This window comes from Akebia trifoliata, chromosome 2, assembly GCF_017979445.1.
Source record: "Akebia trifoliata isolate Shusen 1 chromosome 2, ASM1797944v1, whole genome shotgun sequence".
Lineage (NCBI taxonomy): Eukaryota > Viridiplantae > Streptophyta > Magnoliopsida > Ranunculales > Lardizabalaceae > Akebia > Akebia trifoliata.
The window spans coordinates 17,899,529-17,927,287 of record NC_141376.1 but is presented as its reverse complement, the minus strand read 5'-3'; the positions used below and the strand labels follow the sequence as shown (position 1 = coordinate 17,927,287).

Sequence of the window (27,759 nt, the reverse complement as noted above, 5' to 3'; positions counted from 1 at the left end):
GGTTAAGAGATATGTGAGAAATATGAAGCACTGAATCAAGAGAAATACCAAAGGATAAGGGGATGGTACCCTTACTATGTATAGGTGTAAGAAACCTACCAGCAAGAGAACCTCCTTATGAGTAATGGGAAAAGTAGAAGAAATAAAATGGCTAGACTCACAGGTTATGTAATCAAAGGCTCCAAAATCAATAACCCATGTTAGGGGAGCAGGACCTGACTGAGTGACATGAAAGATAGAAGATGTGCCTGGAGGTGTGGTAACTGAGGCCACAGTCGAGGATGATCGAGTATTGGCATGGATCTAATCGTCGACAATAGTGGCAATTTGAGTCTGAAGTTGTAAATCAATAGTGTCAGGCGGAGGAGGAATAAGAGGGTTAGTGGTAGAAACAGATGATGAATTCTCAATGGCAACATGGGGAGTAGATTGCCCTAAAGAGGAGTAGCAGTAGATCGTAATAAGTGAGGGTACAGTTGAAAGCAACAGTCCTTGACCACTCGCTCGACCATGGCCACGACTCCTAGCTCCTTGAGCACGAGAGTTAGAGAAACTCGAATTGGCTGCAATAGCCATCTGATCTGTCGTTGGAGCAGAAAGAATACGAGTTTGAGTCTGAGATGGAAATTCATGATGACAATGCCCATTAGTATCAATGGTTGTAGAAGTCTCAAATAGGGAAGGCGAAGGAGGTGTTAAGAATTTGTATCTGAAGTGCCTCAAACTCGGGACGTAAGCCCATGAGAAATTGGTATGTCTGATGTCGAGCAATTCGCTTAATCACATATTCGGTTGCTTCTGCAGATAGCTTAGTCATAGACTCATAATGAGAGAGCTCCTTCCATCGGGACTGAAGAAACCCAAAATAATTTGCTACGTTTTGAGTCCCTTGGGTAGCTTGGGCAATATCTCTGAGTGAGAGTTGACCACAAAGATGTGACAGTTTCATAGTAGATAAACGTAGTATAGATACGCTGTTCCATGGAATTAAACAACCATCCGAGAATAGTGTAATTATCGATTTCTCATTGTTCAAATTTGGGATCAGTGGTAGGTGGCTTGTCAACAGTACCCAAAAGCCATCCATATTTACCTTGACTTCTCAAATAGAGTCTCACAGATTGAGACCAGGATTGAAAGTTTCGGCCATCCAAAAGAGCACTAGTAATACGTTGGGTTTAGGAGTTGTGCCCAACAGAAGTATTTGATTCCTTGTTCTCTTGATTCGATGTCATAACTCACAAAGACAAACAAATAAAAAGAAGTAGAACAAGAAGAAAATGTAGAAAGACTACACGAGATCACTAGAGAACTGGAGAAAAAACCGAGGCAAAGAACTGAACTCATAGCAGCTTCACAGAAACAGAAGTTCTTCACAAAGTTGAAGAGCAAAACAAAATCTGAAGATTTGGTTTGAAGGGAGGTTGCATGCAAACCTAAATCCAATGTGCGATCTTAAAAAAGAGGAGGGCGACAGCACTATTCCATAGCAGCCACTCACAAAACAGCAACACAAAACATCACACAGCACCATCGGAAGACACACACCCGTCGCATAGCACACAACACTCTCACACTGCCCTAATCAAGAGGCCAACAGCCCTATCACAGCCACACAGCACTATCGCAAGGCCCACAGCACTGTCACAACACATAGTAGTTTCACACAGCCCTAAACATTGAGCCAAAAATGCTATTACTGCCCAACAACAAAACACCTATCGCAGCCCAGCAGCAAAAAAACCATCGCAGTAACCTCCTGGCAGCATGGAACACAGTCTACAGTGCAGGCTTTTCGCAAACCAGCCCTATTGCAGCATGCGATTGGGACATCTCAGGCCAAAATAAACAAATAAAAAGAGAAGAAACCCCCGAAGGAGAAGCCCTTAAAAGATCCTGTTGCTAGGTTTGTTGAGTTCCAAGATCAAACAAAAACAGTTGGAGGAGAAGAGAGTAGGAGGATGCTTGAAGGGGCCAAAAGCGAAGAGTGAAATAAGTCAAGGGGAGCTGTCAATGGGTCTCTAGGGCTCCGATACCAAGAAGAATAATAGAAGAAAAATTGTCAGGCCTCAATGAGGGCTTGGCAAGGGTATTTATAATAATAACCAGAGTGAATGGACATAAATGCCCTTACAAAGGAAAAAACTAAAAAACTAAACATAACATAACATATTCCAATAATGAGATCCCATCTAAATAATAATTCCTCAAAAAATACACCTTTGAGCTTCCTGAATGGCTTACACCAGAAAAACAAGAAGCCCATAATACTAATAATCGCGTTTTGAAGAGGGTGCTCCTCCACTTCAAGATCTACTATATTTTTCCATCCGGATACCCCAACACACAACAAAGGGATTTAGAGACCCTAAAATCCTCTCTTAAGTGAGAATGACTTAATTTGCCAACTTTGATTTAAAACTACTATAGGGAAGCACCAAGAAGAATGGAACTATGATATAAAAGGAAAACAGACCAAACTTCCAGAACAAAATTGCATTGAACTACACTTAACAGACTGACAACTAGATTTACAAAAGAAACTTAAGTTAGCATAGCAAAACCCCATATGACTAAATGATATTTGTTAATAATCCTATACAAAACAGCCAAGCAAAAGAAAAGGTCACCTTCGACGGGACCTCAAGACCTCAAACTGCAACTACAAGAAATATTTTAGTTGAAGTTTGCAGTCTACTAAAATATTTTGTGAGTTCCATTGAAATATTTATGAAGAGGAATCGTTGGTTAAATTTCTGCTGATCGTTATGGAAATAATTTTGTGGAAACATATTGAAATTTAATAATAATCCTGATGGATTATTAACTCAACACTTGCCATGATTGAAAGGTTGTAAGACCTTATCTGTGTTGAGCTGGTTCACTGTATTTATATTCTTTTTTATTCCTTTCCTGTTGCAGGAAAACAACTGGCATTCATTTAGTTTTAAAACATGGTGATTCTAGTTCTAAATTCCAATTGTTCATGTCTTAAATTTCCAAGTTAAATGGCATATTCTTATGTGCAATACCAAACTTTCTAGGATTCCTGTTTTAGAAAGGTTTCTTTTAGATTTAATAAGTACACATCAAAGTACTGGACAGATTATCTCTCATATTAAGCATATTTGCATCTCACATCATAATTATTTACCTTTTTCGACGTACAGCCTTGCAATCCAGCAGTAGGTGGACCTGCAAAGTCACAATTAGTGCATGAAGTAGATGCGCTTGGTGGGGAAATTGGGAAAATTGCAGATAGGTATTATCGAAAAAACAAATCAATTTTGACAGAAAGTTTTTTTAAGAGAGCTGCTATTGCCATGCAAACTCTTACTAATGTCACACCAATTCCTATGTAAATCACCAAAGAATTGCACACAGCTGTTGTGGCGTTAATAAAAGTTGTTGTGGCAATAGTAACTCTCTTTTTTAAATCATTGTAGACTACATATTGACTTTCCAAATTATTTTGTGATTTTGCGCAATTCTCATTAATAAAAATTTCACAAAAAAAAAGAAGGAAAAAAAAGACAACCTAAAGTGTTGACCTCAGGGATGCTCCTTTCCTCCAAAACTCTACTGTTCCTTTCCTTCCAGATACCATAATAAACCATGAAAGTTGTTAAGCTCCGTAAAATCCTTTTCCTAGTTGACTTTCAACTCTGAAATAACGATAACATTGGTCTAAGGAATGGCCAATGAATGTGAAAGAGAAATGAAATGAGATTAGATAGCTTGGGCGAATGGATAAGGGGGTGATCAACTGATTTACCAAGCTTTGCACAAGTAGAAGTCCACACAAATAATACCATGAGCAATAATGTGATCAACATTCAAGATTCTATCAAAGATGGCCAACCAAATGAAAAAAGTCACCTTAGATCAGAAAATTTTCTCTCTTGCTTTTAAAGATATGAAAAGGACCCCTAGACATTTTTTTTTTTGCAAGCTTAATGTTTATATTAAAATTCATGATTTCCCATTATATATATAATTTTTTTTTTTTTGACATGGAGGAAAAGTGTCACCAACTGATTTCTGTCCAAATGCATGAATACAAAATGCATAGTTCAAATTAAAAAATATCACCAACCATATTCATGGTGCATCCAAGAACGCGCTTGTTCACTTGCATGAGATTTTTTTCTTTTCTTTTCTTGACTTTTCCCAATTCTCAAACCATAACCCAATATGAGTTAAATTTGCAAGATCCTTGTGCTTGTAAATAGTTCTTAAATCTGCCCCTTTTCACATGCTTTTAATTAACAAAAAGAATCAGTTATTTATCAAAAAAAAACAAAAAGAATCAGTTGACACATTTCGTACATGTCTACCTTTTATTTTAATGATTCCCCCTCCCCCTTTTTTTCAACATATATTAAACATAACAAATCCCTTGCAGTACATGGGATATATAAACAGCCAAATTCATGTACTTTTGAAGCTTTTGCTTAGTCAAATTAAAAACAAAAATGAATTCCTTGCATTTTATTTCTTTTAATGTTTATGTGTTTTAGTAGATGAAATTCTAAAAGACTGAAAGGAGTATTACTTAGGAACATCACAAATTGTGTATCTCATTAAAAAGACTAAACTAGGACATGGAGCTATGCAAATATATATTATTCACAAATAATATATTTTTTGTTGCTTTCCACTTTAGAACTTCGAATCACTTTCCAAGTGTTTAATAGCCTTTTACATTGAAGTATCCCATCACATTGTGGAAATGAACAATTTTAATCGAGTGATTAGACCCATGTAACTTCACCCTAGTGATTTGTAATGACATCAATGCACTTAGGGAAGAGAAGGGATACTACCACTAGTGGATCCTAAAATGAATAAATTTTTTTTCTTTGGCCATGATAAAGGCTCTGTCGAGAAACCAATACTTTAAGAAAGAAAATAAAGCCACAACATCATCAAAGCATTATCCCATAAGATACAATCAGGCTAGCAACTACTGAAAGTCACTTTTAGACTTCATTAGTTTCAAAATTGAACATCCATTTCTTTTCCAACCATATCAAATCACATAACTTCGAGAGAGTTTTAGATGCAATCATCATAATCACCACCGTAATATTTTAGACAGAAAAATGTCAAAAAATACGAGAAGGATGTGCACAACTTCCCCAAAAAGCTGTAAAAAAGTCCCAAGTGTCTCTCAAAACATGTATTTTTCTCTAGACAAAACACAACTCATGGCAAGCCATATGTCATTGGAAATGGTGTAAAATATCATCTTTCCACTTTGTCCAAATATAGAGGCATTCATCAATGAATATTAAATCTCAAATCAAAAGTAATGTGATCCTGACAAATTGTCCAGAAAAATAGAGATACAAACCCATAAAGCATCATGATATAACCATACAATATAGAGAAGATAAATTCAAGCCAGGAGGTCTTCTTCGTGTGTTAATATCATCCGTGCACCCTATTGACATCGGTAACTGACATGGTAAAGAGTTGGACTGAATGATTATTTTGGGTTTTATAAACAACTTTTAGGTTTCAGCTTTTGAGCTCATGTTCTTTCTTTGTGATTTTATGAGATCACCCTTTTATTAATATTTTTTTAGTTCTTTTTGGGTCCTCTTGTGCATATTGTTTTGATCTATAAATTCTCTCATTAGTTATTGAAAAAGGATCTCTTTTTTCTATTGAGGATTAAAGCTTTTTTTCTTCTTTTTCTTTCTTTTTGAGAAGTAAAAAAGATTGTTATAATGATGTGGGGGCATTATCGTTATTTTGGGTGTAAAAATGTAATGGGGGGCTTCACTACAGTTCACATATGATATTAAGAATTGTTTTGAGAAGACTTCCGTTGTTTAGGAAAAAGGTAAAGGTGGGAAGAGATGACATGATTGGGGAGAGGCAATGGGATTCGTGTTATTATACATTTGCACCTCACATATCAAATTTGGTTGCATTATTTGTTGCTATTTAGGGTGGAGGGTTGCTTTCCTTTGACTATTCATGATCTTTTTGACTCTTGGTTGGCTTGGAACTGCTCATTCTCTAAGTCCAAACATATTTTATGTGTGGGTGGGTGTTGGGGGGGGGGGGGGGGGGGGGGGGGGGGAGTTCCGTTTGCTATATGCTAGAGCCTTTGGAGGAGAGAAATGGTCGAAGTTTTTAGGGAAAGGAGTTGTGTATGCAGGAAGTTGTCTTGTCCTCGTTAGCCTTGTTGCTCTTTTGGTGTTTGCTCTTCAAGGAGTTTGGGAGTATTTTCTTGTAAGGTGAGAAAGAGTGTGTAGTCTTAGTGCAGAGTAGTGTGTTTGAGGTTGTGGGTTTGTTTGGTTGTTGTTCTTCCTCAGGTTGATCACCTTGACCTCCCTTTTTTACTAAAATCATCTTTACTCATCCATTTTATTTTAATGAAGTTACAAAATGACAGCTTTTACTTTGATAAAAGCAAAAAAGAAGGGAAATCATGCAATTATTTGAGTTTGTAAACCTTCTAACAAAAAATTTCTCAAAATAACATTGTTACATGCTGTTATTTGAAAAAAAACTTATTAAATAATGTTGTATAGGTTATTTGTGACCATATTTTCATGAAATATATCGAACTATTTCCATTTCCACAAGGTTCAACACAAACTTTAACCAATAATTTCTTTTTTAAAGATATTCTGAATCTATCTATAAAAATTTATAGAATAAAACAAAAATTTAAATTTCTTCTACAAAGAACTTGTAAATCTTTATACACAATACTCATTCATTAGTTCGAATGAATTGTGATTAATTGTTTCTGATTTGCCTTTCACGGCTAGAAAGGCTTACATCAAAGACATGTTGGGCATCCCATCCTTGAGATTTGTAAAATAGGGGGTATGATATTATCTATTTGTAATTGGGCCATACCAGTGTGAATGCATAGCAGAATGCTATTTTCCATTGTTCTCACATTCCAATATGGTTTTCTATTGTGGTTTGATGATTTATAAATGTGTTTTCTTGTCCGTTTTATCATTTTCTGTAGTTCCAATGAAACATTTCCCCTTATTTCCATAATTTCCCCGACATTTCCATGAAAAATGCATTTATTTTTACACTGATCGAAATATTTCTACAGAAGATCCCATTTTCAGGCTGGCCGGAGTAGACATTGTGACTGAAATTAAATACTTTGTTTGTGACAATCTTAAATACCAAGTACAATGACTGTTATTTTGGAAAAAATGAGCATGATGTTACACTACAAATATTATAGCAATATTTTAAGGGTAAGGGCACACACAAAAGTGCAATATATACACTTTGGAAATTGGATTTTGTACCAAAAATGCCCTTAAAACAATTGTTTTTTACCAAAATACCCTCAGATGCTTATTCCCAAAGTTTATTTATTGTACTTTAAAGTGTGCCCTTAGGGCACATGTTAATAATAATACCATGGGGGGGATATTGGTGGCTGTTCATTATCTTCTTTTTATTGGTATGCAAAACTATGAATTATGTCTGGAATGAATGTTTCATAATATTATGGAATCTCTTGGAATGTTTTGGTGTTTAGACTGCTTCGGTTGTTCTCCTGCAGAAACCTTCAATCTAAACAAGGATTTTAAACCATGAATACAATTTATTTTTTTTTCTTCTTCTTATTTTTATCAAAAAAGGAGAAAAGAAAAAAAAAATGGAGAATCTGTAACACTGATGAACTGTACAGTTATATAATCCTATTTGAGTTTGATTTGGCATTGCATTTGATTGTTTCCAATAATTTTATTTTCTCACTGTAAATTCTCTTGCATTTCATTTTCCTCATGTTTATCGTTTAGATATACCAAATCTGCTAATGATTGTTTCCAACTCCTTTACTGTAGGTGCTACTTACAGAAACGTGTTCTCAACCTCTCTAGAGGCCCTGCTGTTTGGGCATTGCGTGCCCAAACTGATAAGAGGGAATATGCCATGGAAATGAAGAAAGTTGTGGAAAGGCAAGTATGTCTGTCAATTGTTCTCTTATTTGTACACGCTCTGTTAAGCTCTTTTGAACAGAGTAGAGTATTCCAAAGTGTGTTTTTTTTTTTTACTTGGATAAGCAAAGATTTTTATTATAATAAGTGAGGTCCAGGTGACCAGCCCAAGAAGGGAACAAAGAAAACGCATGCTTTCTAAGTAAAAAATAAACCAAATTATCTTGTTCCGTACATTTATTCAAGCTTGCTTTTTTGATAGATGACACTGTACACCATGCATAGATGAAACAGAAGTCCTCACCCATGCTCGAGATGTTTTTTCCTTCATATAGTAGACCTTATCAAATGTATCCCTTTAATATTAGGAGACTCCATTGTGATTTGTATTGTTAGAGTGCTAGAGTTTGGCCGTGCCATAGGCACGGGCATCCTCTTTGGGGTTAGGAGGGTAAAAGACAATAAAGTTGGACAATAAAGTTGGAGGGGTATTTTTGGAAAGGGAGTAGTAGCAGAGGAAATATAATAAAGTTGGAAGGGTATTTTTGGAAAGGAAGAAAAACACACATGACAATCAAGTCAAAAGTTGTCCCCAAGCTTCATAGGTAGATTAAATCCCAACCCCTCTTTATGTGGGAGATAAAGAGAGTGGGATCAACCATTGTGTTTATTATATAGATTCTGCCTGGCTGTTAGCACTTAGATGGACTGGACTTCTTATGCACATACAAACTCGTACGCATATTTTATAGCTGCACTACCATAAACATCTTCTAATTAGTGTGCTTTTTTCGGTTGTTTCAGCACTCCAAACCTTTCAATTAGAGAGGCTATGGTAACTGATATTTTACTTGGCAAGAATGACAATGTGGAAGGTGTTCGTACTTTCTTTGGAATGAACTTTTATGCTCCTTCTGTTGTCCTCACAACTGGCACTTTTATGAGTGGTAAGATTTGGGTTGGAAGAGCATCCATGTCAGCAGGGAGAGCTGGTGAGTCAGCTTCTCATGGACTCACTGAAAACTTACAGCACTTGGGGTTTGAAACTGATCGATTGAAGACCGGAACTCCTGCACGTGTTGACTATCGTACTGTTGATTTCTCTGGGTTAGAACCCCAACATGGAGATGAAGAGGTCCTTTTAACTTATCTCATATGTAGATTCATAAGACTTGATTCTACTTCATCTAGAGTTTGAAATTCTGGTTTATGATTTGCTTCCTCAAAACAAATTATATATTGCATGGTATATCTGTCACTTTCAGCAAGTCGACCAACCTAAGGAATAATGAAGCAGTAGCCAATTAACTACTGATAATCACGTCCTTAGAAATATTAAAAGGGTATGTGGTCCTTGTTGGTTTGAGGTTTAACTCATTACTTGGGAATGCAACCTGCCTCACACAAAATTTGTGGTCATGATGCAGTAAGACCTTTGGGACATCATTCATAGGGCTTAAAATGAGTTGGGTTCAGGCTGGATCTGCATATCCATATCCAGATCCAAAATTTAAATCCAGAACTGGATTCTCATCCGAATCCGATTCGGATCCTATTAGTTAAAACCATATCTGAACCATTTTACTTTCACCAAATCAAGATCTGACCTGACCAAATTACTTGATTCGGGTCTGTAGGTTCAAATAATTCCGTACCATTCAACTTGTTTTTTTTTTTTTTTTTCTATATTTCTTTTCTAATTGCTGTACTAGTCAATTTTACTATTATAATTCTTTTATTTTATAAGATTTCATGTTACATTAAAGTAGTAGAAAAAAGATATTTTGAAAACATAAAAATATAATTTCAAAATATATATCATTCGGATCTAGTCGGATATAGGGACGGATCCGTATCAGACTTGGGTCAAGGGACATCAATCCATATTTTTATTTGGATCTACTCCAAGGGTCCAAATCTGCTAAATTCGGATTCGGATCACCCGAATTTAGGATAAAATCCAATCCATTTTATGCCCTAATCATTGAGGCCAAATGGATATTAAACCCTGCAGATCGAAGAAGTTGACCTACCACTATGCTGTTTATATTTGTTTATTTGGATGAAACTGTTGCACTGCAGAGTTATATTCTGTATACTCTGCTGCTTCTTAAACAGGTCAGCTGGTTTAGTTTTGACCCTGATTTCCACATTGAGAGAGAACAGATGTGCTGCTACTTGACACGTACCACAAAAAGGACCCACCAGCTTATTAAAGAGAACTTGCATGAGACTCCAACTTATGGAGGGTGGGTTGAAGCAAAGGGGCCTAGATACTGCCCTTCCATTGAAGATAAGGTACTGTTTATAATATTGATCTCATACCTATCGAAAAAAAATTAATATTGATTCTCATAACTTCTGTTCATCATTAATTCTTTAATGCCTCATACTAGATGTCTTTTAGATCCAAGTTTGCAGTCAATGCATAGGGGAAAAATGTTCTAGGATTGGCTGCTTTGTTAAATTCTCAGTTAGGCTAAATCTACAGCCAGTTTATTACTCCCTGTGCTTGGGTTTTGTGTTCTTGTAGTGTAAAGCTTTAAAAGAATTTAAAGGTGTATTTTTTTAAGGTTTTTTTGGGGAGATGGTTGTGGGTGTGTAGAATAGATTCTATGTAATCGGGGGCTCCCCTATTTGTATTTTATTCGTCATCTTGACCACGACTTTTATAATAATGCATTTGCCTTAAAAAAAAAAAGTGCTTCAGCCTGTAGTCAGTTTATTGACATTTCATTTGCACGAAAGAATTTGCGGGTTTGATCCCACCACAAAGAAATGAATCTATATAGCTACTGTACATTGAACTTATGGAACAAAACCTAAATCTGCAGATAATACATATTTAAATCTGAAAGCAAGGTATTTACTGATTGTTCTGTGTATGGGTGTCAGATTTTATCTCAAACTAGTCCAACACGTGTGTCCAACGCAGTGAAATATTGAAATGTGGAATATCCTTTTCAAGATGAAATTTCCTGTACTTCCATGCCTTCTCTATGATGTGGTTGCTATGTATTAGGTTATTTGATATGCTGGTATTATTTCTCTACATTTTTTCACTCTTACTATTTGTAGAATTGTGGTTATCTTTCTCGAAATTAGAGATACTTTTCCGTTGAAATGTCTTTTATGTATCACCATGCTTCTCCACTATATTAATTTTTATGTGAAAATATTATTCAAGAACATGTATAAGTGAAAAATTTTATGGAAAATTTCCTGAAATGCTTAATTTTTTTATTCAGATAGTAAGATTTCAAGATAAAGATTCTCATCAAGTTTTTCTTGAGCCCGAGGGTCGAAATGTACCTGAACTATATGTGCAGGTAAGCAGGATTACTACTGTTTTTTTTTTTCTTATATTAATTTATTGAACAGAAATTCTTTTCATGTATATCTTATGGATAATATATTTTTGTTTAATCATGCTTTGTTGTGTATGCATATGCATGTATTTGTAAAACAAAGTACGTTTGTTACTTACCAAAAAAAGAAAAAACAAAACAAAGTATATTTTTTTGCATAATGTGAGCCTTGATTTCTGCTCATTGAAATGGGGGCATGCAAAAGAGAAATATACTTCGTTTGTGGACCTCTCTGAAATTAGTCATTTCTAGTCATGTTAAGTGAGCTTGATATGTGCAATTATTTTTCTCCATTCTGTTTGTCTTCAACTTCGCAAGCTAAAATCTTTGCTATGAATGTATTTCTAGTGCAGGGTCCTGCACCCAAAAAAAAAAAAAAAAGTTAAACTTGAACTGTTTTCTCAAGTTCAGATCTGAAGGGTTAGTATATATGACTAAAATCACAAATTTTGAGAAACCAGACTACCAAAAAAATTGTTAAATTGACACTCCAGAGGAAAAAAACTGCCGTTCTTACTAAGACATCATATCACAAATTTTGGAAATGTTAAAATTTGCAACATTTGTGCCTGAGAAACCAAAATACAATAAAAATATTAAATTGACACTCTCAAGCAAATAGTTCTTACAAGGAAAAACCATATATCATACACAAAACCGCCTTTCTCTATTTGTTCAATTTTTCTTTGAGGATTTGTGGCTACTATTCATCATGGTATTGTTCACCACAATATTATTCATCGAGATGCTCATATTATGATTAATTTTCATTGAGCAGATGTTCATAGAAAGTACTGTTCATCATGGTGCATGAGGAGATCTTCTCTCTTTTTCTACATTCTCTATTTTTTTTCCTTATTGTCTTCCCACCTCTTCTTATTGTTGCCTGTGTTCTATTCTTGTTATATTATAGCCTGTCCATCCAGCCTTACATACACCACTGGTGATTTTGTGATCAAAGTTAGGGGTTAGTGTTTGCTTCTCTAAACCTAACTGCTATTCTGTGACTGATAAAGGCAATCTCAATTAAGGGCCCACACTTCTACATTTATACTTTTTTTTTTTTTTTCCTTTTATTCCTGTGTTTGTATGTGTACTTCAAGGTGGCACCATTCGTAGTGGATCACCTATCCGATCCAAAGGGAGTGCCTCATTGTATGATTACTCTTATGTGGCGTAAGTGCCATGGGGTGTTAATGTTATTATGTGCAAGGGGGTTTCCTAGTGGAATGTATTTGTCCGGCCAAATAATTTTTTGGTAAGCAAAGCAGAAATAATTTTAGTTTCAGACACCATGATGAAAAGGAAGGTGACAACGGGTTGTCTTACCTCAAACCTCTTGAACTCTTGAAATACACCTTGGGGCTTCAATTAATCAACCAATTGTATATTTCAAAAACTTCCAGCTCACATGGTTGTAGGTTTTCTCCATGTCAATCTTGCACACCACTTGTGGGATTTTAGTCCAAAATCAATACATTCATTGCCTATAAGAAGTCCATACAATATTTGTCTTCCCTTCACAAACACTCCTTGTTCTGGCCCTATTATGGTCTCGGTGATATCAAGACCAGTTAATCATTGTCAGAACAGTACTGATTCGTCTGCTTCATCCAATTTGTGCGTAGAGATATTTAGCGATGATCATTGGCTGCAAGTGTTTGCTCCAAGATGAAATGACCTCTATTAACTTCAGGGATAACTTCAGGGAGAGTATTAAAGCATGCATGCATTTAAGTGTACATGAATACTAGTATGCATGATGAAAGTTGGTTACGAACAACTCTGGATAGGTTGGAGTGTCTCTTATCATTTCTTATCCAACTTGAGTGGTAGTTTGAGGATATTTTTAGAATCAAGTTTAGTCATTAGTTAATGTTGAATAGGGTATTTTGCGTATATGATGAGTTTGTTTCCTACAAAATACTTTTGTACTTAGTTATTCTTATATATAAAGGAGCCTAGATTATTTATGTATTTTCTCTGTAACATATCCTATTCAATATTAAGTGGTGTTCCATTCTCTGATTCTAACCTCTTGCGATAAAAAATTATATTTATCTTCAAAAAGGAAAAAAAAATCATCGTTCAATTATATAAAATAAGAGACATATAGGGATAGGGGTGTACAACTCAACTTTCCAGAATCTAGAAACTTAATTGTTCATGAATTTTTAGTTTCATTAGCTTAACCCAGTTGTCTTAAACTGATCCTCTCACAATTATGAAATTGAAATTGACTCCAATGGTTCAAGATGATTCTATAAATTGGTTGAGTTATTGTGCTTGAATCAGTCTTCTTGCAACTTGATATTTGGGAGCTGTTTATTCTCACTTTCTGTTCTTTCTTTTCTTTAGTTTTGAAAGGCTATCTTTAGAGGTCTTAATCGGGAGCCCTTGATGAGTTTGGATGGTGTTATCTTGGCTGCCAAGGTTGCTATGCCAACCAGAGAAAAATGTGATGATGTTTATGGTGCTAAAGAAAGATTCTCTCACTGAAAGAGTTATTAGTGAGGGGTTGTAGTAGGGCTTTGAAAGTGAGTTAAAAAATCCATGCTGTTAGGTTAGTAATTTGTTTGTAAGTTGCTTGGAGGGGAAAGGTGCTGTTGGTGCTCTAGATGGAGTTAAGAAATCGTACGGGGATCCCGCACCTTCTATGCTTTTACTGACCAGAGGAATTATCATGTCGTGAGAGGTCTGGTGGATAATAGGGTGGAAGTGAACTCTAAAGGGTTAGAGGAGAGGTGTTTCTTGAGGTGGTGGTCGGAGGACTGATTCAATAGGAACTATGCCAACTGTGGTTGTGAATGGAAAATGGGGATTTTTTTCCAGGAAGAAAAATCACTTTTTTTCCACCTGTCAAAGCAGGTGAAGAAGTGTTGTTTCAGAGAGAGAGAGAGAGAGGAGGGGGGAGGGGGGGGGGGGGTGGGGGGATTTATCTCAAGTTTATTATTGGACAAATGACACCTGAGCATAGTAACGAAATTTCGATTTGGTTATTTCCTGACGAGGGGATTCAGATATATTCAGAATTTTTTTTTAAATTAAAAAAAAAAATTGTGACTAAAAAATGATATTTTTCAGGGTGTTTTAAACTATGTGCATTTTTCACATATACTACAAATTAAATCCACATTAATGTATTATAATTTTTTTTTTCTATTGATAAACTGTAAGGTTAGAAATTTAGTATGACCAATTAAATGATTTATTCAACTATTTAAATCACTGATTTCGAGGATTTGAGTTTGCATGTTTTATGGGGTGAGGGGCATAAAGAAAGAGAAGCAAGGGGGGCATTAAGAAATAAATATTTTTATGGGGTGAGGGACATTAAGAAAAACTTTTTATAGGGTGAGGGAGATTAAGAAAATAAAGATTTTTTTACTAACTGGGTTGCTAAGATACAGCCCCAAAAGTCAGGATGCATTTTGAAAGAAATCCCTACCACAAGATTCATTAGTAAATATTCCACTGTTATATACATGGGAAGATGTGTAAATTAATTGGTGCATCTTCGATTTAATTTGAGATTCAACCATTTGTACCTTTAAAAGGCCGATTGAATCGGTAAATCCTCAAATCTGTGAATTTTTTTTTTCCGAATTTACCATGTAATTGTGGTGAATTAAAAAATCCCAGTAGCACCATGGAAGTTTGACAATAAACTTTAGATATCTCATGCATGTCATCTATGGTTCCATGGTGGTCACCTTATGTAATAAGAACCAAATCTGCAAAACTAATTTGCCATCATAAGCTTTCAATCTTATTACTTTCGCTGCTGTCAGAACCTTATATAGAGCATTTAAATTGCTTTTTCAAAGTTATCATTTCAGCTGAGATAAAAAGAAGTATGAAAGTGTAGCTTTTTCGTTAGTGTGATCTACTTATTTTCTTTCTATTTTAACCATAAAATGATATTACATTACCTCAATAGGGGTTCTCAACAGGTTTACCTGAGAGGCTTCAGTTACCACTCTTGAGAACATTACCCGGACTTGAGAATTGTTCAATGCTGAGGCCTGCTTATGCTGTAGAGTACGATTATTTGCCAGCTCATCAGTGCTCAAGGTCTCTCATGACTAAAAAAATCGAAGGACTTTTTTTCTCTGGTCAGATAAATGGAACAACGGGCTATGAAGAAGCTGCTTCTCAGGTATAAATGTTCTTGGTAGCTAATTATTCTGCTACTATATTTGGTAGGCCTTCATGCTCAGTTTAAGTATTCTTTCAAACAGGGTATTATTTCAGGAATTAATGCTGCAAGGCATTCAGATGGGAAGCCTCTTATCATTCTTGAGAGGGAAAGCAGTTATATAGGAACTTTGATTGACGACCTTGTTACAAAAGACCTTCGAGAGCCTTACCGCATGTTAACAGGGTAAATATGACTGATCCCAATTTCCGATGAAAATAATTGTTATGAAAAAAGAAAAAGGGGCCAAGGTATTAAAAAAAACAAAAAAACAAAAAAAAAGGAAAAAGAAGAAGAAAGAAAGATGAAAAAGGAGGTTATATTCATGATGTTTTGCAAATCATAAAAATAAAAATAACGGTGGGGTGGGCAGTATCAGAAGTTCCTAAGCTATACAATGCTCTTGGTTTCTATGGAAAGGTTTCACAAATTAAATAGTAATTACTGTAAGGGAAGTTCTAACACTGGCAATATTAATTAAAATGATAGATAGCCATAATCCATAACGAATTTTATAATGTAATTTCTTTTCTTTATACTTAGAATCAGTTGATGATAATGGATTTGTTTGAAAACTTATTGAGGTATTTCATTCTTTATTTTAAGATTTAACTGCTGATGTCTCTAATGCCGTAAGTTTGACCTGATTTGGTACTTGCAAGTTTTGATGACATTTCGATATTTAAGGTTGAATTCTTTAAGATGGTTCATTTCGTAATAGAAACATGGTACATTATGATATCTTGGATTATTTGATCATGCCTTTTTCAAATATTTTTATATTATAGTGATCTTAATCCACTGACTTTTCTCGTGTGATCTGGGCCCATTTCATATCTTTTTTCATACCTTGTTGTGTTTCACTACTTCCATGCTTCTTTTGTTCCAAAGTTGGTGGATCAAAGCCTTTGTCGACTGAGAGAGGAACTTATGGAATGTTCTCCTTTTGGTGTGTCCTTGGGCACATGGAAGGAGAGGAATAGTAGGATTTTCTAAGAGGGAGCATTATCTTCATGAGCTTATTATTAGTATTCTTGGTGTGCAAATTATTTTCAGAGTACAAGGGTGTCTTATTTTAGAATTTTCTGCTTAGGCGAGAGTCGGTTTGTAAGGTGTGTAGCTAGTTTGCTTTTTTCCTGATTTCATTGGAGGTTTCCACGACCTCCTTTCTCTACCCATAAATTTTTTATGTATGAAAAAGAATAAAAATAAAAATCTTATCTTTTACAGCAAATAAATTTTTAGGCAATTCATTATTGCAGAAAATGTTGTAGGCTTATCATCATCATCATCGAACCTTATCCCAGAGATTTGGAGTAGGCAATAATTAAGTATAGCGGGTAAGTTGTAATTAGAATGTAGGTTAGCTGTGGGATGATAATCATCGTGGTTTCTTTGAGCTTTAGAATCAATAGACGATTTACTTTTCTCCGTTTCAGTTGTGCTCACTGAACTTTACTGAATAATGTCTGATTAAATGTTATGTTCTATCAGCCGCTCAGAATACCGGTTGCTTCTTCGAGCTGATAATGCTGATAGTCGTCTTACACCTTTGGGGCGGGAGATTGGTTTAATAGATGATAGACGGTGGAACTTGTACCAGGACAAGCAAACCCAGATTTTGGCGGAAAAAAAGCGTTTAAAGTCTGTAAAGATTTCAGGTTACTTAACATTACAGTTTTCCAAGCATTCAATTAGTACTTCATTTATATTCTAACATCAAATCTTGTCCCACCAACATCGATTAGTACTTCAGTTAATATTAGTTGTCCTTAGAGAGCAAAGTAATTGACTTCTTTACCCATGGCATTCAAGTTTCTTATCTTTGTTTCAGGTGGAGATTTGGCTTCCGAAATTACTCTTCTGTCTGGTCAACCTGTGAAGGATTCTTCCACTCTGGCAAATCTACTAAAGAAACCACATATACAATATAAAATTTTTGATAAGCATGGTTATGGGAATGCTCTTCTTTCCAAAAGGGAGAAAGAATGTGTAGAGATTGATATCAAGTATGAAGGCTTCATTACACGCCAGCAATCCCAACTTCGAGAGGTCAGATGATAATTTGATATGAATGTGTCGTGGATCATTATGTTTCTTTCCTGTTTGCAATGGTTGCTACTTGATCTACAACTATGGATTTGCTTAGCCAGTCTTATAAAGTGCGCCACCACTTAAGCTATTGATGTGTCTCCACTTTTAGGTTGCTCATCAACAACATAGGCCACTTCCTGAGGACTTGGATTACTATGCAATGACAACTTTGTCTTTAGAAGCACGTGAAAAGCTTTCCAAGGTGTGTAGCTTAGATATTCCCATAATTTCATATGCAACAACCTTTTTTCGTTTAATCATCATTAAAATGCCTTATTAAAACTATTTGGGATCCACAACATGGTTCCTGTTCATCTATTTTTGTTTTATGATATTAAAAAGTTATGTTTAAGAGAAACTTCGAGCAAAAGTTACTGTTCCATTTGTAGGTGTTTAGTTTCAAAATAAATATCATTTTAGAGTTCTTTGGACATATATGTTAACACATTAAAACTGTTATTAAGATAAACCTCACTTTTCCATTTCCTTGTCTTTGAGCTCTTGGTTTATGCCTTTTAAATTTCTTAGTAATTACTTTAAATTTTGATTTCCAACTTATTAAACTTTATGTAGCCATCTATAGTCAGGATTTCTTTTTATACTATAAATAACTTAGGTTATGGGTCTATTGTATCACATTTTCTTGGATCACCGTATTGACACTACATATTAATGTCTGGCACCAATACACATCCATGTCAAAGCTACATGTAAGCATCAGGGGAATGGAATTTTAAATGAAAAGTTACATGAGTAGTTAGTCTGATTGACTTCTAAATTATTAAGCCTATTCTCCCAGCAGTGTTCTATCTGCCAGTGGGATTCGGACATACTTACATTCATAAGACTGAACGAGTCTTCTACCTCTTAGGGATCTTACCCATGCTCCTATTCCTACTTCCATACCCTCACAAACTCCTATTTCGGGCTACTGATGGGGGCCTGTTCAACTTTTCCGGGAGCTGAAATCTTTTCGAATCCCTGACCATGTGATTCACTTGAGCCCCATGATTTGCTTTAGTAAACCTGATTTCGCCTAGTTCAAAAGAGGATTCATGCTGGATTGAAGTGGTGGGACTTTTGTACCAAATCTGGTAAGTGGAGACATTTCATTTCATTGGAGATTCCTTGGGTGGATTCTTGGAGATCGTAGGCCCAACAATTAGGTTGGAAGACCTAAGCGTTGCTAGATTAAGAGTCTGTAACCAGATCGAAAGCTAGTGAGATCCTTGAAAGTCTGCAAAAGGTTTTTAGTCTACTGGGTTGGTACCAGTTTGGGTGAAGCTCCGGCCGCAGCTGATTCTGTGGTGTTGTCTCCATGGTTTTAAATCTTGGCCAAGACCAAGACGACTTGTGCGATATGTCTCAGTATCGTTCACCGAGACGGATAGACAAGTCAAACGTATCAGATGAGATTTAAAACCACGGTTCATTTTTCTCATTGTTGAATGCGACGGCTCAAACATATCGGAAAACTCGTCCGAGACGACTTGGTCTCGTTCATGGCCGAGACGAGATGTCAAAACGAGTTTTAAAACCATGGTTGTCTCAGATGAGTTTTCTGTTGGAGATGAGGTAAAGTGCCTCTGGTTCATGGTGGTAGAGGGGGCGGGGTTTTTGCAGTCGTTGGAGTTGTAGGTGGAGAGGTGGTGGAGTTGGATTTGGGACCTAGTGTTAGCAAACGTAGCAAGGGTGAATAGATCCACATTGGAAAGGATTTCAAATCTGGGATCCAGATTTTCAATTTTTTTTTCTGCACCTTATGCTAAAGCCGACATGTCTCCAAAGGTTAAACAACCACCCATCTTTCCAAGTCAGCTCGAGGAAGATTCTGGTGCTTCGTAGGTGCATGAGATAATGGGTGCTCCCAACTCAGTTGTCAATCCTGCGTCAAGATGTGCTTGTTCTACTGTGGTTTGACGTGAGACGATTTGGTGGAGGACAGCAAATCGATCTCATCCACTCCTTTAGTCACCAAGATCTTTGCTAGTGTGGATTCTTTTGTTCAAGACTCCCTGGAAGCTGAAGTTTTAGCTGTTGATGAGACTGCTCAATCTCAAGATTTTCTTCGTTGTGGACCCATTTGTTTTGGGAACCAGCTTAATACCTGCCTTGCTAAGCCGTCAAAGGGGGGCCCATCAATTGTTTGGACCTGCAAAAGCCCACCCATGGAGGCCCCTAGAGAGGGTGCTGGGTTACCCATTGGATTATCCAGACCCTGACTTCTACAGGCTGGTTGGTTTTGTGAAGGCCCTCCTTTGGGTTGTCTACCTCATTTTCTTTCTGTTCATTCATCTCAAGCGATCAGCTCAATCTACCTTTTTTTCTTTGATTTCTCAGTAGAGTTTTTGCGCTGGGTGGAATAGGATTCTTCACTTTGTTTCAGCACTGTCTGTGCTGGTTTGCTGAAGGAAAGTTACTAGAACTCCATCTTTCTGGGAGTCACAAAACTAGGCAGTCCCGGTGTTACCTAGGTTGGACAGGTTTCTTTTCTGTTATGACTGGGAGAAGCACTTTGGGAGGATTGGCTGATAAATGGTCCCCAACCCTGCATATTATCCCTGCCCCATCTCTTTTCAAGTGGGTATAGAAAGGAGCAGATCTTCCTCTTTCTGGTTTGAAAACATGTCTCCTTCAGGATGGTTTAATGGATTTAATCCAGAGTTGGATGGTTTTGAGGGGAAGCCAGGCTACACTTTCCATGCAAATCTGAGATGCATTAAGGAAAGGTTAAAGCAGTAGAATTCTGAGAAATTTGGCTGTGTGGAAGTTAGAAAGGGAGAGTTTCTTGTGCAGTTTGAGGCCATTGATAGAAAAAAGTAATCAATTGCTTTGTCCGATGAAGAAAGAGATGTAAGGTTAAACATCAAAGCTCAATTCCAGAAGTTGGTGTCAATGGAGGTGGTCAGCTGAAATCAGAAATTAAGAATTAGATGGACTCAAAGTTCTTTCATCGTACGGAAAACTAATAGTAGAACAAACTTCATCTCAAAGGTGAAGATTGACCGAGTTCGGAAGACCATCAAGGATAGTATTAGCGAAAGGGTTATCCAGTTCTACTTGAAGTTGTATGCCGAGGATCACTTTTCTCGGCCTTTCCTGGACCAGTTGGGCTTGGATGAGATTAGCTTGGAGCAGCAGGCTTGGCTTGAGCGTCCGTTTGAGGTGTAGGAGAAGGTTCTCCAAGTAATCATGGGCATGTAAAGCCCTGGGTCTAGATGGTTTCTCTAAGAGGTTTTTCAAAGCTTGCTGGGAAGGTAGTCAAAGAAGATTTGTTGCCTGTAATCTCTGATTTTTTTTAGGGAAGATTTCCTGGATTTTGGGTCGAATTGCTTCTTTGTTACATTGGTGCCTAAGGAGGGGATGGAGGATGTCTCGGATCTCAGACCTATCAGTCTTGTTGGAGCAACCTACAAGATAATTGCTAAGTTAATGGCTGTTAGGCTGAAATCAGTGAAGCGAGGGATAGTTGCTCGCTTTCAAGGTGCACTAGTCAAAAGGGAGGCAGATTCTGGATGGGGTTCTCATTGTAAACGAGTGTTGGGGCATTTGGTTGGAACAAAATAACAGGGTGTTCAACAGAAAGGAGCATTCGTTGTAAGAAATACTGCTCTTGATTTTGGGCCTCATTCTTTTTTACGTAACTATTCTCTGAGTTTAGAGGATTCTTCTTTAAAGATTTTGTTTGTAGAGGGGAGCTTTTATGCTTTTAGACTAATTGTTTTGCTCTCGGTTGTTTGTTTGTTCTTGTAAATATCTTGTTTCTATCTTCTGGTCGCCTTAGCCACTCTTTTTTTTTTTTTCTTTCTATTAATAAAATTTATTTGGTTAGTCTATCAAAAACTGTCTTAAAATCTTTCTTTCTCATTTGACTTGACTTAGTCAGCTCTATGTTTCAACTGCATGGTATTGTTTTGTTTCTGAAAAAGCATTAATCCTTTATGATCATTACCTCTGCAGGTCCGCCCACAAACCATAGGTCAAGCGAGCAGAGTTGGTGGTGTTAACCCTGCCGATATTACAGCTCTCCTCATCATCCTTGAAGCCAACAAAAGGAAAGCACAGGAACAAAAGAGACACAAACTACTTACTACCATGATGGCCGAAGCTGATCAACAAACTTCTGATCTTTCTGTCACGCAGAAAACCAACTTCTAGGATTTCTCAATTGCTATATGCTCGTACGCTCTGGATGCAATATGAGTGGTGATTCAAGCGTGCACTCCACTGTGATTTCTTTCAAAATTGAACGTTTCGGGGGAGGGTGGGGAGGTGCGAAGAAAATGGTTGAAAGATATCACTTCCTTCTAGGCTTATTTGATCAGCGTTTCTAATGCTCGAAGTTTCTGATGGAAAACTTGGGTGGTAATTCATCGACATGAAAGTGAATCAACTACAAAGCTCCAGGTAACTTCCTATCATCCGATTTACTTTGGTTGCCAAGGACCTGAAGAGACCATTTGTAAGAATGTTCTCTCTTAAAAATAATTGGCTTACAATTTTCATGTTGTTGGATTTGTGTCCAACATCTTTGAAAGCTATAATTATCCTCTTGTATTTTTTTTTCTCCTAAAATAAGGGGTATTTCTGTCATTAAACAATAAATAGTTTCACTGTAAAACATCATGTTATAACGTAATAAATACTTTTATTTCAGAACCCCCAAAGGTTGGTGTGATGGCAAGGCGAGATCATTTATCTTGATTTCAATTCTCAGTTAGGATACGACCTGCATGGATTTATCTATCTTAGAAATTATTTAAAAAAAAAAAAAAAAAAAAAATTGGATCAATCATCAAGTTGGAAAATTAAAGAAGAAAAAACTGAAAATAATAAACTAAATTATATCAATAACTGACAATCCTTTTCCAGACGTGAACAAATGTTGTCTCTCCTTAAATGAAGAGTAACAATGATAAAGAACTCGGAGTCGAGTAAGGCGAGAAGTCCACCATTTTTCACGGCCATTGTCTTCATAAAAATAAATAAATAAATAAAAATTCAGAAGATAGGATGATTTTTAATTGTTAAACATGTAGACATGAACGATAGATGTGTCTCACATATTATAAATAAAAGAAGCGTAAACTTGTTCTTGCTTGGAATTTTGGCTCCTCCATTACATGTAGGTAGCAGTAGCAGTAAAGCCATATCCCACACACACAATTGTTTTTAGGGATTTGGGCTTTACTGTCTCACTGCTACCGACATGTTGTGGTGGTGCTTTATAATTGAAAACTTTGCATAATCTCCCTCAATATGATCCCTCGTACTCACTCTCCATATATCAATCTTCTTTTCTTGATTGATTTATTACGTGCTGAAAAAAACAAGAAGAAATGGGATGATTGGGCATTTTTATAAAACAAAACCCTAGAATTGTGCGACAAGTAACTTGTGAAGATAGCAAAACGGGTATGTCAATGGGCTGGAGAAGTCCAAACCTACTAATTGTTGGGCCGGGCCTTGCTAAGCCTAATAACAAATTGCTAGGGTCCAAGCCCGCCTCACTTTCTTTTAGGTTTGGTCCGTAGTTATGTTAAAAATTCTTCACAGTTGACTCACTTTGTGTTCAACCATTTTTTGAGATTTGAATGATTTAAAACTGGTGATCTTGTTTTTATTTTTAATATTTTTATGCCCAAACAAATAAACCCATCACCGTCGAATTTTAAGAAGTAACCGAAATGTTTTGCTATTGACAGATGAAGCTAAATTGGCCAAAGCCTGATTTAAGTTTAAATGGTCTTTTGGCCTCTATTTAAAGTTATATTATGCTCATAGTTACTTCAGTCATTTTGTTAAAACAAGATAAAAAATATTAACCATAAAGACTATAATCAATAGACCTTGATCCATTTGAATAAAACTAATGCATGTGCATGGATCATTTTCATTGAGTTTAATAACTCAATGAGTCATGCTAGATTAACATTGAAATGTACATCGGTTTGTACATTTTGATGTGGTGGTTAACAAATAACCATAGATTTTTTTTTACTTATATGTGCACTACCACATCAGAATGTACAAACGATGTACACTTTAATGTTACTTCAGCATTATCCTGACTCAATTGCTTGATAATGTGAATCTTTTGACATAGATCAGACGTGGTCAACAGTAGTTGACAGGATACTTGACCCTTTGCTCTTGGTTTTGACCGACTCAAGACCTTTTGACCAATCTCTTCAATTGTAATATAAATTGATTTGGACATGATATGTAGCTGAATTTCTTGAAGAACCCCACGTGTATAGGTTCCTTGTGTGCAGAAAGTTTGAATTTTGTTTTGAGAATCTAGTCTACGTGTGTACACTTACACACTTTAATATCCATTACTAAAATGTTCTCATCATTAAACCTACGATTTATTGAATGAAACGAAACATACCTAAAAGTAGTACTGATCTGTATGGATGAATTAGAATCACACTCTACCAAAAGGTGATCGACCTATGGAGGTTGTGGTTTTTTTGAATTTTGGGTTTTAATTTTCATTAAGACTTCGAAGTAGTACTGATCTGTATAAAACGACTAATTTTGTCAAAAGGTCATTTTGGCCAAGTTTGTGTAGGTTGAATAAATAGAATAAGTGTTGTACAGGGATGAAAACCTTTTTTTTTCTTTCAAGAGTTAGTGGAAATGTCTAAGTCAAACTACAACATGAGTGGCTTGTTCTATGCACGTTTAACCAATGCGATCATGGGGGACATATAGCATATCAAAATTTTTGTCAAAATGTGATATTAGATGATACACACTTGTAAATGAATATCATGTTACTGTAGGGTATCTGGCCTATGGCTTCGTCATATTGGATGATGTGGCTGAGATTCTAAGTTTGAAGAATCTATGAAGGCTTATTATGCAAAGTGGGAAAATGCCAACTGCATGGCCTTGATGATTATTCAGACATCCATTAATTAGTCTATACAAGAAGGTATGGAGTGGGTTGTAATTCACTTGATTTTGGAAAGTGTTTATCTTATCATTTAAGCTGTTACCTCACTTAATATGTTTGACATGAAATACTCACAATTGTTCTCCATTGAGAGGTTCTAATCTCATCTATTGAGCACTCAAAAACATATAGTTTAAAAAAATAAAAGACTGGACCTAAAAATGGTTGTCTAACTTTAGACAGTTTCTAATTGGGTAGAAATAACGCAACTAGCTTTCTGACTCGGTTCTATGAAGGCAAGATTGGTTAGTTAGATCTCCAAAATGGAGGCGACGCACAATACATAAACAAGGGCACTCTTAAATCACTTTCCTTTCTTGAATATGTTGAGTCTATCCCCTTAAAGGGTAAGATCGTCCTTATTACCAAAAATGAACAAGAAACGCAATAAGTACAACTTGAAGCGGATTTCTCTTATCGGGCTCGTGGGCCCTATGATCGAGTCTAGTTAATTTTATTAAATTGATTTAGTGACTAGTGAGTTAATTTTTCGAATTAGAGCAAGGAATCGGTAATCACTTTCAATCCTTATCTTATTGGGTCAACCCAAGAAAATGGGTGCTTTTTACTAATTAATTGAAAATCCAAATATGTGAAATTAGAAAGTACCAAACAAAGGCAATGAGTAATCCAGTAGCAAAAGATGCGTGGGTGTTGGAAATTTACCTTCCTTACTAAACGGGGGAAGATGGATTGAGTTGACTTAGGCTACAAGCTCTAGATATGACGTATGAATCTAAGGAGTTGTGATGATACCGTCCAATTATTGTCCTTATCTATTACAATCCAATATATTTTGGATAATGAAAACTATAAGAAAGTTTACAAATGACCTAATACAAAGAGTCTATTATAGAAAATAAACCTATCTTAAAAAAAAAGTAAAACAAAAGAAAAATAAAATAGATTGATTTTTGAGCTTTTGATGATCCTTAAACTTTTTCCTCCAAAGATGAACAAATCTACAAGAACAAAACAAAATGTTAGAAACCGATTTAAATAGGAAAGTAAAAAATAAAAATAAACCTATTGTTACAATCCAGGGGTCACTGGAAGAATGTTGTAAAAACCAGAGGACTGGATTCACTAAAATCATACCGCCATTACTGGCGTTACTATATCAATGAATCTAGCATTGGAATTTTTCTGGAAGCCTTCTTTCGGCTCACTAATTGCAATGAACTAATTTTTTTTGTTTTTTAAATTTTGCAAGAATTTTTTGGATCGACAGAAAATAGAAAGAGAAAATAAAGAAAGAATTTCAAATCGAAACTACTACACCTTTCTTCGATAGTGCGCTAAAATTTATAACCAAATTTGGGAAGGAAAGTGAGGGTCGAACACTAAGGAAGGAGGTAGAATCAAGTAGAAAGTAAGAAATTAATTCAAACCAATATTATTAAAACTATTTTTGTGTTTTTAAGTCACCAAAATAAAATCAAATGTTGCTGGAACACAAACTAATAAAATAAATTTAACTATGAAATGGAGAGACACACCATTAGAAAGTGTTCCACCTAAAGCAACTAAATCCAACCTAATGTTGTTCCTATTCTCTTTTTAATTCAATCCTAAGGGCTTGGTGTTAGCTTATTGAATTGGAAAGTTTAGCAATAGAAGCTTAAATTTAAAGAGCCTACAATAAATCTTTTTTACTCATTCATGTGTTAAAGAGAAACATCATAATCTGAATCTAAACTCTGAGCGGCCCTCGTACTTGCGCTGGTCTTCTTCTCCTCAATATAGGCCATCATCTATCTCTACTGCTCAATCAACAAATGCAGACCAGTCTATAGATCCTTGCAGCGTTGTTTGACCTTCTTGAGTCTTTTAAATACCTTCCCAAAAGTATTGCCATTCCCCTATTGAGGTACCTCATCATGTCAGGACACGTTCTCAAAGTTTGGGTTCAATATGCAGCATCCTTAGGTGGGTACTATTTGAACTCTTCTCCTAGGGGTCCATAGCCTTGTGGGTTTCCATATTCCTCTTCATTGCGATCAAGGGCCCAAAAGCCTAGAATACATGTTTTGAAATCCCTTTTCCCTCTAAACACTAAAATTTTCTCGAGTCAACCTTGGGTGATTAAATCAATCATAAGTATACTCATTTGTCGTTGTAAAATACGATAGACGAGATGAGGCAAGGCCAAGGATTGATTTCGGTTCATCAACACTTCTATGAGTGTGTCAAGTAATAGGCAAACTAGGCAGAAGGTCGAATCATAGGTTTGAACAACATGTAATATGTAAAGATGTTTGGTATACATCTTAGTCGAGTGTTGGGTACCCAAAACATTGCTCGTGATCCACCTCCAATAAAGGTATTAAATTTCGTAAAGGCTTTTGGATTTGAGACCATCGTCTTGATTCAAATTTTTTGTTTGGAGAGGCCCATATGGGTGACATAATTCTCAAAACCAAAACTAGGCTAGCACACACCATTTTCAACCAACTCAATTCCTAAAATTACGTGAATCTTGTGGGCATCGATTGTGATCAAAATGCCAGAAAAGTTGATTTTAATCAAAAGAATAGAGGGGTTGGCAAGGACAAAAAAAACTATAGAACTCTCGAATTAATTCTTTGGTGAAATTCTCATTGTCCTCATAGATCAATTCACCTCAACCTCAAGCAAAGATTTCGTTGTGAAACCAAGTGCCTTGATTGGAATAAAAAGCATGAAAACATACTTCTTCTGAGAAAAGTAATTGAGATTTGACGACATGGTTGGAAAGAAGAGTGAAAAATAGATTGATGGAAAAAAGGAAGTGGAGATCGGTGGGATGGGTACCGTGGCACCGATGGTAGGTGGCCAGTGTGGTTGATGATCTGATCAGTTGGATCGTGATCACTACGTATCATACGTTATGTTTAGCCAGTTAGTTTTGACGATTGGTGGAGTGGGAAGGTTTTGTCGAATGCCCCCTTATGGAGAGGTTGATGGGTTTGGTAGCTTGGAGAAGAAGAAAATGAGAAAGAGATTAAGGTTCTGAAGGGTTTTAAGTGGACATTTTTCTAGGAAAATGAATTTTCTTCCTTGGAAATTCCTAATAGACTAAATTTCCCAAGAAAAAATTTTAAGAAACATTTTTTGAAATTTCCAACCTTTGTACCTTTTATTGGTGAGTTCAAATTGAGAAAGATAAGTAAAACGAAGGTCTTACGTGGCAGCAAAATTAATTTGCTAGCCGACTAA

General features: G+C 36.1%; 1 protein-coding gene across 1 annotated transcript in view; it reads left to right on the top strand.

Annotated features, from left to right (window-relative positions):
- LOC147409845 (glucose-inhibited division family A protein) overlaps positions 1-22,280 on the top strand; it is a 31,296-nt gene extending 9,016 nt beyond the window's left edge. Inside the window, exons 3-13 of the mRNA XM_086431923.1 lie at positions 3,171-3,262; positions 7,845-7,958; positions 8,742-9,072; positions 10,056-10,235; positions 11,186-11,266; positions 15,246-15,464; positions 15,547-15,689; positions 16,998-17,164; positions 17,338-17,555; positions 17,707-17,799; positions 21,558-22,280. Of these exons, the coding sequence (XP_086288049.1) occupies positions 3,171-3,262; positions 7,845-7,958; positions 8,742-9,072; positions 10,056-10,235; positions 11,186-11,266; positions 15,246-15,464; positions 15,547-15,689; positions 16,998-17,164; positions 17,338-17,555; positions 17,707-17,799; positions 21,558-21,755 (1,836 nt within the window). The 3' untranslated portion in view covers positions 21,756-22,280. The remainder of the gene's footprint in view (positions 1-3,170; positions 3,263-7,844; positions 7,959-8,741; positions 9,073-10,055; positions 10,236-11,185; positions 11,267-15,245; positions 15,465-15,546; positions 15,690-16,997; positions 17,165-17,337; positions 17,556-17,706; positions 17,800-21,557) is intronic.
- Positions 22,281-27,759: the final 5,479 nt, after the last annotated feature.